The 10,227-nt window shown below is 54.1% G+C and overlaps 1 protein-coding gene across 1 annotated transcript; it reads right to left on the reverse strand.

Annotated features, from left to right (window-relative positions):
• Positions 1-7,471: 7,471 nt before the first annotated feature.
• Positions 7,472-10,022, reverse strand: LOC127325771 (L-type lectin-domain containing receptor kinase VIII.1-like). The gene has a single exon (XM_051352594.2). It carries the CDS (start codon positions 9,834-9,836, stop codon positions 7,629-7,631), a length of 2,208 nt encoding a protein of 735 aa, XP_051208554.1. The 5' UTR covers positions 9,837-10,022; the 3' UTR covers positions 7,472-7,628.
• Between the last annotated feature and the right edge of the window lie 205 nt (positions 10,023-10,227).

Below are 10,227 nucleotides of genomic sequence, written 5' to 3' on the forward strand. Positions count from 1 at the left end.
AATTTCATGTTTCTTTTTGACTCTTTCTGTAATTTGTACCTCCATCGCTTTGGCAATGAAGCTCTAGGTCCTTCAGAGCCTCCCCTGTTCAAAAAAAAAAGATGTTTTCTGATAAATTCAAGGGCAGATATATATTGACACTGGTAGATCACCCTTGTCCCCTTTTGGGCAGATTGTGAGAGGAGGGGAAAGGCAACAACTTTCCATCTCCCGTCCATCACGAGTAGAGTAGAGCAGGAGGAGTCTTTCATCATGCATGCATGGAGAGAAAAGGGAAAAGAAAATCCACAAAGTCCAGTAGCTAGCCATCACTTCCGATTCCATTCCTTCCCATGGAATTACGCAGACAGGGACTCCACAGCGTCCGTCCAGCACAAGCACGATAGCGACGGCCGCTCCGAGTTCTTCTTGCGCTGTTGCACATTCCTAGCAGGGCTCCTGATTCCTCTCACTTGCGCTCTTGGTACGTAAAAAAATATTACGTATACTCCGCTCTAAATTAATTGCGACAGCCATCGAAAATACCGAACGGAACATGGGTTGCACCACTTACTTAAAAAATACAAAATAAATGCTATTTAGAAGTTTTTTTTGCATGTATACATATTATCTTGATACTTAGTCGTGTAAGTTTTCATGGAAACATACGATTATATATGTGGCCCACAAAAAATGATAAAATTATATATGTGGAAACACTGTAATGATTAGATTTGTACTGTTCTAAGAAATAGAAATTTATATTTTCTCATTTTTTTTGTAGGTCACATATGATCGTATTTTGCCTTGAAAATATGCACAAGGAAGTATCAACATAATATATACATATATATGTGCATTATTTTAACTTTTTTCTAAAATTCTGAAATAGCATGTTTTCAAATTTCTCATAATTGGGTGCGTGCGCACCCATGTCTACCAAATCGGCATCGTCGCAACCATGCACACTATGTATAATAATACAAGCATAGTTCTTCTGAGATGTGTCGATTAATTTGGACAAGATGATCGAAGGAGTATAGAGGAGGTGTTGATGACGATCCGCCAGTGGCGCCGCTTCACGACGGTATAGCGACGGTTTTGGATACGATGAAAGCCTCCAAAGCAAGCACAAGGACGTGCCGCCTATCCATCTACCGATCGAGAGAAACAACAAAAACTTCATGGAGGTGGACGGCGCATCCATTCCGGTCGACATGGACGGCGTATGTACGGGCTATATCAGGTTGATCGCCAGGCCTACAGGTAACCCGCATGCTCGCTGTGGGATGCTGGGGCTAGCGCGACGGTGACATCCACGTAGGCAACGATCAACGAGTACGTATCCAATCTGATGTTGACGATTCAACGCTCGTGGCATCAGCTGGCGCTCATGCACATTTCACACTCGCCTTTTCCTTATATACTTTACAGTACAGAAACAGCGGCTCCCATTGCTAGGTAGTGGTGCTAGCCAATATTCTTCGAAGTAGTGAGCATATATAGCCCTTGACCTCTGATGTGTACAAACCTTTTTGTTGCATATATCCATGATTCAGATTATTAGGGCATCTCTAACGGGACGACGTAAACGGACGCTGAGCGATCGTTTGCGTCCGCTGTGACCGAAAATGCGTCTGGACCCTGCTTCAGCAGGGCGACGCAAAGTGATCGAACCGTTCGCAGCGACACAAACCTGGCCCAAATATCCGCTAGGTTTGCGTCTCCGCAGACGCCGCGCGGTGGCGGAAAGTGTCCGCGTTGATTGCATCCCGGCCCGGTCGACAGTGACTAGGTAACTAAAATATTTCTTCTTACTATTGATTGGCCAAAAGGACCATCTTTACAGAGATGGTTAGTCGAGTTAACCTAAAACTACAACGGCCGTACCTACTCGCAGTCGCGCGGCCTATCACGGCATGGGTTACTCGCAGTCGCGCGGCTTACTACTGGCCGCCGGAGGGACCAGCGCCGTCGTCGAAGCGGGAGCGCTTCACGCACTCCGCTGACTGCGCACGTCGGCGATCGGACAACTCGTCCTGCCGCCTGCGGCGTTCGAGGGCCTTGGCGAGAGAGGAGTCCCACGTGACTCTCCTGGCCATAGAGTTGGCCGCCTCCGCCGTCGCTGCCTCCGCCGCCTCGTTCTCCTGGGCCGCCTCCACGTCCGCCGCCTGCAACGGCGCTAGCTGGGCGTGGAGGCGGGCCCTATCCCTAGTCGCCTCCGCCATCGCTTTGGCCCTGGCGGCGATGGCGCCCGCTAGCTCCCGGTTCTCCTGCTCGACCCTGAGCCATGGCGACCGCATAGCTGTGGGCTTCCTCCTCCACTGCCCAAGCCTGACAGCGCAGGGCGTCGCCAGCCAGGGTCTCGATGGACGCGACCAGAACGAACTGGTCGTCGCCGCAGTCGAAGCGGCCGGGTACGACTTCATCGTCGTCGGTGATGTCGTGGATGATGGCGTCCGTGGGTGGGGCCGCCATCGCCGTCCGCACCTCCGCGAGTGCCGCCCTAGCCTCGGCAAGCTCGGACCTGGCGTCGGTGATTTCCGCCCTGGACGCAGCGAGGCGCTCATGCACTTGTGCGCGCTCTGTCGCCTTCGCAACCTCCTCCTCCGCCTTCGCCGCCTCCAGGTCCAGCTGCTTGGCCTGAAAAGCGTCGGCGACTAGCCGCTCCTCCTCTGGGTGGGCTTGGCGGCACATCTGAACAACCTGATCCTAGCTAAGGTTGTGCTCGGCCATGGATGGATGCTAGGGTTTAGGTTGAGGTGTGCCCGTCACGGCTGCCGGTGTCCACCATATATAGCCATGGCGGGGCGGGAAACGGCGTTGCCGCGCAGGTCGTTTCCCGCGCGAGCGAAACACCAACGAAAGTTGGCAATGTTTTGGGCAAGCGCGGGAACGACCGTCGTTACGCGGGAACCAGTAATCGCTGGTGGCAGGCCTCAACGGGACGTTACCCGCCATTAACAACCTTGACCTCAGCTAAAAAAAAATGCGTCCGCACCGCTGGAGATATCCCCGACGCAAACGGTCGCCTGGGCTACATGGTGTCCGCGGGTTGACGCAAACAGACACAACCAGACATTTCGGACGTCCAAAATGCGTCAGCCCGTTGGAGATGCCCTTAAATGGCAAAGACCACCCAGGTTGGTTGTAAGTAGCACGTGCAACCGTCTTCCCACAACTGCACCTAGAATCTATAGGCGCTCGTTGCTGTCTCCAGGCGAAGATATATAGGACCGCTAGTGGATCCACTGCATGTCAGCCATATGAATAACCTAGAAAATAAGAGCATCTCCAGTCGTATCCCCCAAACCGTCCTCCAAACAGCGCTGGATCGAGCGTTTGGGAGACGTGTTTTGTTCGTGCCGTGTTTGGGGGACGTCGCTCCCCAGCTGCGTCCCCCAAACGCCGCCCCCAAACATTAAACAAGGATTTTTGAAAACATAACCATTTATTAAATATAGCATACAAATAAATATGTTTGCGGAGATTGTTTTCAAATTAAAATACAACGAACAATAAAACAAGAAATAAATAGGGCTAGATCAATGTGCCGTGGCATTTCCTTTGATCATCCACAGATGCTCAACGAGATCAGCTTTAAGTTGATCGTGAACATTGCTATCACGTATCTCTGCGTGCATGGCAAGGAAATCAACACAATCTGCAGGCAACTCATGATCAACCTCCGCAAGAGGGCCTTCACACTCATAGGGACCAACATGTGACATGGCATGATTCTTGCGGTTATCCTCGATGATCATGTTGTGCATGATCACACAAGCCTGCATCACCTCCCACATTTGGTCGTGAGACCAGCTTAGAGCAGGGTACCGAACAATTGCAAATTGAGCTTGAAGCACACCAAATGCCCGCTCTACATCCTTCCTGCAAGCCTCCTGTCGTGTAGCAAAGTGGGAATTCTTCTGACCTGATGGATTCGAGATTGTTTTGACAAAAGTGGCCCATTTTGGATATATACCATCGGCTAGATAATAGCCTTTGATATATTGGTGTCCATTGATCTCATAGTTGCATGGTTGAGCATGCCCTTCCACTAGTCTGCTGAACACCGGAGACTGCTGCAACACGTTGATGTCATTGTGTGATCCCGCCATGCCAAAGAAAGAATGCCAAATCTATAGGTCATAATCTGCCATAGCACCACACTGCAATATCCATGACGCCCTTTGTATATACCTTCCAAAGCAAACGAGCAGTTCTTCCATGCCCAGTGCATGCAATCGACGCTTCCAAGCATTTCAGGGAATCCTCTTGCAGAATTTTGTGTCATGATCCTTGCAGTCTCTTCCTCAGTTGGCCCTCTCAAGTAGTATTTGCCAAACTTTCCCACCATAGCTCGGCAAAACTTGTACATGCACTCAATGGCAGTAGACTCACTCATGCGAAGGTAGTCATCCTGTGTATCTGCAGGTGCTCCGTATGCAAGCATCCTCATGGCGGCGGTGCACTTCTGAATCGACGAGAACCCGACAACGCCTACAGCATCGTGCTTGAGCTTGAAGTAGGGGTCGAACTCTCGAACGCCGTGGAGGATATTCATGAACAGACCCTTGCTCATCCTATACCGGCGCCGAAAATTGTCGGCATGTGTTGTGTCATCTACGAAGTAGTCATTGTGCAGCATGGTATGCCCCTCCATCCTCTGCCGGTGCTTCGACTTCTTTCTCTCCGGCCTTGATCCTCCGCGGCGCGGCCTCTTCCTCTTCTCTGCCTCGCCGTTAAGAACGTCCTGGAGGGCCGCGATGATCAACAAATGCTCCCGAAGATCGTCGTCGAAGGCTTGCTCCTCCTCCAGCAGTAGGGCAATCATCTCATCGTCGCTATCCATGTCTGAAGAAAAATCAATGGTTAAAATTGCGTCGCGGTAGACGACGCAACGAACAGCTTCCAACCGCGCGTACCTGGCAAGTCGTCGAGCACCTTGTGTGCGTGGAGGTGGGGCGGATTTGACGCCGCGTTCTAGGACGCGCAGGCGAAGCGGCGGCGGCGGAACGACCGGCGAGAGTGCCAGCCGCGACGATGGTGCGGACTCTCAGAAGAGATCAGTCGTCGAAACGGCCGGCAAATCCAGCGGCGGCGGAGGGGTGGGAGGTGCGGGAGGGAAGGAAGCGGCGAGGAAAAAAGCGCGAACCAACTGTGGGAGCCCGCCTCGCTTTTCGTTGTGTCCGGCGAGCCCGGAGCGTCTCCTGTGAGACGGGGACAGCCTCAGGGCGCCGGACACCCTATCGGGGGGCGCCGGACAAAAGGAAGCTTTGGGGGACGCGTCTGAGAGCGTTTTTTGTCCGGCGCGCCCCAAATCCCTTTGGGGGACGCGACTGGAGATGCTCTAAGTCAGCGGCAAGAGTGATCTCTAGGTGGTCCAAGGACCTCTATATAATTTTTATTATGTTTGGGTGCTTTGTACTTCCTGTGAACTCATGAAAATAGATTCGGATCTTTCTCGCAGAAAAAAAATCAACCAGCAGTAATTTGCATTGTTTTACCAAACAAATAGGACTCGCATTGCTAGGATTATTGTTGCTAGCCAATATTTTCCCGAAATGGAGAGGATAGCCCTGGACTCCTCAATAATCGATGTCAAGGACCAGCCACCTTGATTGTAAATAGCACGTGCAACCATTTTCGGACATATTTGTAATTTTGGCTGCTGAGAGGATATTAAAAGTAAATGTAGAACTCTCCAAATGAGACGAGTAAAAGGGCAAGCAAAAAAATGGTTGATGGACTCCTGGAGTACATAACACACACTTCTTACAACCTTTTTCAAGTTATTTTTTTTTGATACAAAAATAGCATAAAGATATTTATCTTTACTGTTATCTTTAACTGCCATATAAAATTTTACAAGAAAGTGGTATGCACATTCATTAAATCCACGTACATGAATGTTATCGAAGACAACCAGATATAGTCAATTGCCACACAAACTTATCTTCTTGATTTATTGAAGTAATTTCCATAAGCCTTTGAAAAAAGCAGCCAAAGCAGCATACTTATTTCTTGTTAATGTTCTTGTAAACTTAATATTTAATGTTTTTGCTAATTCTCTATTTTTATATCTTGAGCTTATTCTCTTTATTTTAGATATGTGGCGAAGGTAAATTGAGTTCTGGTCTGCGGGGAAGGAAAAGACTGATAAAGCTGGTTTAGGCCTTGTGAGCAGATCCAAACGGTCAGAAAAGAAGATGGCCCCACCCTTACTTTGGCTTGAGGAGTTGTTTTCTTGCTATCTTCTTCGTTTGGATTAGCCAGCCTAGCCTAGTAGGTTGTTTGAGTTTCAGGAAAGGCAGAGGTGATTTCTAAAACTGCCGTTACCACTATGTTCTCAGTTCAAGATCAAATCCTATCTATGGTTGGGGGACTCGGTATGCCAACACTTTCCCATGTGTTAATGAATCAAATCCAGCAATCATGTTTTTCTTCCATTCCTAAGTTCCTCTTGTATCGGCTCAAGCGAACACACCAAACTTAGTTAAGTGGATGGATGCCAGGAAGGGTTGGCTCTCCTCTTCAGGGTCAGCAACAGAAGGAAGTGTAAAGAAAGGTAGGGTTTCGTAACTTCTACCTCGATTTGTTCTTTGCCGTTTTTTTTTCTATATCCCAAAAAAACGAGAATTAGCATATTGTTACGAATTCACGGTGATCCGTGTTAACCTGAGTTGCAACATAGGTTGCAATTGGGAATTATCTAGTTGCCTGTGGGGATTACAACTTACAACTAAGAAAAAAACATTGCCCGTCGGATTTCTACGTGATTCGTGCTAGTTATTAGTTGCAAGTAGAAAATTTATTCACACCGTTAGATTGCTTCGTGATTCGTGTCAGTGAGATGTTGCAAGTGAGGTTAGATGACATCGGCTTACCGAGAATTACCTCAGAACTACGGAGCAAAATCCGCAACCTAAACTTTTTTGGCCCACAATATTATATGGAGATGGATACTATTGGCCTAGTGACTAATGAGGATTCCACAAGTGAAGTCATAATTAAAGCTGGCTGGATACTGTTGGACTAATGAGGATTCTTCCAAGTAGAATCATGGATTGATGGATGGCCTTGGGTTGGCGACATGAATACTTATCGATGATGGCTTCCACGCCAATGTATAAAGCAGCATCACTAGCAGAAGAGAAGAGAAGTTCAGGTCGGTCGCTCACTACTTCACTAGATTATTTGTACTGGTAGATGGATGTATCGATAGGTTGATGCTTTTCTTGGCATGCGCCAACCGGCCAGGTCACCTTTGCCCGATGGCCCAAGCATGGCATTGCACACCAAACAAGCCATTCCTCTTAATCTAGTACGTACTAGCAAAAGTATCTACAATTCTTTGCCGTGCGTCGCAAAAGGGGTATATCCACCAGACCACCAAGATCTCATCAGCGCGCTACAATCAATTCTTTGCTACTAGCTTTGTTCATCAACAAGATCTATCCAAAAAGAAGAGAAAAGAAATGAAACTAGTAAATCAACTGAACCATCTGAAACCTGAATTATTACCACAAGAGAACAATAAGTTATCAGGACTTCAGTTCGAGTCCAATGCTAATCTATGTACTCATCAATACATACATCACTCGATCTTGTTCGATCACTCAAGAGGGGAAGGAATTGAGGCGACTGGATCACCGGGCGTCGCCGGGGGTGCTGCTGAATCCGATGTCGTGGCCGCCTTTGCGGAGCGTGCTGGTGAGCGAGGAGGAGCTCATGGAGTCGTCGTCGGAGGAGTCGTCGGAGAGGTTGAGCGCCAGCGCGTTGTAGTCTGAGACGCTGTCCTGGAGGCTGAGCAGGAGGTGGTGGTTGGCGCTGAAGCTCATGGAGGGCCTGGCCGCCGGCACGAACGGCGGGTCGGCCTCGCCGCTGAGTATCTGCACCACGGTGCGCATCCCGGGTCGGAGCGCGGGTTCCGGGCTGGAGCAGGCCAGCCCGACCAGCAGCACCCTCCTCATCTCGCCCTCGTCGTACTCGCCGCCGAGCCGCGGGTCGACGGCGTCCAGCACGCGGCCCTCGCCGTGCAGGCTCCACACCCATTCCACCAGGTTGTTGCAGCGGCCCTCGGTGCCGATGGGGCGGCGCCCGCACGCCACTTCGAGGACAAGCGCGCCGAAGCTGAAGACGTCGGTGGCCTCGGTGGCGCGGCCGGTGAGCATGTACTCCGGCGCGAGGTACCCCATTGTGCCCGCCGCGGCGGTGGCGTCGGGCGACGCGCCGTGCTCGGCCTGGCGCGCGAGGCCGAAGTCGCCGAGGCGCGCGCGGTAGGCCTCGTCGAGCATGACGTTGCTGGACTTGACGTCCCGGTGGATGACGCGGCGGTCGCACTCGTGGTGGAGGTAGGCGAGCGCGGAGGCGACCCCCGCGAGGATCTCGCGGCGGTGGCGCCAGGGCAGGGCGGGCGAGGAGGAGGCGTCGAAGAGGGCGCGGTCGAGGCTGCCGTTGCGCATGTAGTCGTAGACGAGCAGGATCTCGCCCTTCTCGTAGCACCAGCCCTGGAGGCGCAGCAGGTTGCGGTGGCGCAGCCCCGCGATGATGGAGAGCTCGGAGAGGAACTCGGCCCGCGCCTGCGCGCCGCCCGCGCTGGCGTTGGTGCAGCGCTTGACGGCCACCATGGCGCCCGTGTCCGGCACGATGCCCTTGTAGACGACCCCGAAGGCGCCGTTCCCGATGACGCGGGCGGCGTCGAAGCCGCGGGTGGCGGCGCTGAGCTCCTTGTAGGTGAACTCCCGCGGCGAGCGCGCCATCGCCGCCGCCGACGCCAGGCTGTCGCGCTTGGTGGCGAGCGCCGCGGACGCGTCAAGCCTCCTGGCCTTGGCGCGGCGCGCGAGCGCCCAGAGCGCGATGCCCGCGAAGGAGACCGCGACGACCGCCCCCGCTGTGGCGGCCCCGGCCACGGCCGCGTGCTGGTGAGGGTGCGGCCTCGCGGCGGCGTTCTTACGGGTTGCTGAGTTGGCCGGCGCGCTCGCGGCGGCCACCGAGCTGGCGGGTGGGGCGGAAACCGCCGTTGTTACGCCCGGGAGCTGCGGTGGAGATGTGGGGAGCGTGGGGTTGATGGTGCTCGCCGGAGGGGGGACGAGAGCGGCAGGCGGAGGAAGATGGGGCGAAGTGGAGGGCGGCGGGGCCGGGGTGGAGAAGCTCCACCACTCGATGGCGTGGATCTCCGTGCTGCCCTGGGTGGAGGCTGAGAACCCCACAAACGCCGTGTCCTTGACGTACGCCGCCAGATCGACCGGGGAGGAGAGCACCGGCGCCATGGGCCGCTTGGCGGAGTAGGAGACGAAGACCTCGATGAGGTTGGCGGCGGCGGAGTAGTCGATCCAGGCGTAGACGGTGGTGCCGCTGGTGAGGTCGACCCCGGCGAGGGCGAGGTCGGCGGCGGCGGCGGAGGCCATGGAGCCGAGGTCGAGGCCGACGTGGTTGGCGTTGGGGTCCCCGAACTGGACGTCCATGAGGGTGTCGAACTCGACGGCGACGTCGGCGGCGGGGGAGAGGCCGATGTAGGCCCCCGCGTCGCCGAGGGAGGCGGCGTCGGGGGCGATGACGAAGGCGAGCCCGCCGCCGACGGAGCCCTTGTTGAGGGTGGCGACGTGGAAGGCGAAGTGGGTGGAGAAGCCCGCGAGGAGGCGCACGGGGGAGGAGTAGAGCGCGCGGCCGGCGGCGGAGGTGGGGACGGGCAGGTCCCGCGTGAGGCGGATGGTGTTGTTGTTGAGGTGCGCGTCGCCGAGGAGCTTGAGGGTGGCGAGGGTGAGCGTGGCGTAGTCGAAGCGCAGGGCGTCGGCGGTGTTAGGGAGGAGGAGGGTGAGGATGATGGGGAGGAGGAGGGGAGTGATGGTGGCCATTGCGGGCGGCGGCGTTGGAGGTGGCGTGGGGAGGAGGAGGAGGAGGAGGAGGAGGAGACATTAGTCGGTAGCTAGGACATTGGGATTTGGGGAAGGAAAGGGGATGACGAGCTCGAGGGAGTGAGGTTGGTGAGGTGGGAGACGACGAGAATAGTCGGAGTGGGAACACGTGCGGGCTGGCGTTGTGGGCAGGCCACGCAACGCAACGCAACGCAACGGTAGGGATGACGAGGCTGAGCCGGGAGCGGTGGCAGAGTGACAGAGTGGTGAGTGGAGTGTGTGTGAACAGAGAGAGCACTGACGGGTGACGACGACGACGAGAAGGATGGATCTCTGCCGTCAATCTTTTTGGCCCGTGCGCCGCGCGTTTCAGCTTTCAGGTGCGAGTGCG

This window comes from Lolium perenne, chromosome 1, assembly GCF_019359855.2.
Source record: "Lolium perenne isolate Kyuss_39 chromosome 1, Kyuss_2.0, whole genome shotgun sequence".
Taxonomy (NCBI): Eukaryota; Viridiplantae; Streptophyta; class Magnoliopsida; order Poales; family Poaceae; genus Lolium; species Lolium perenne.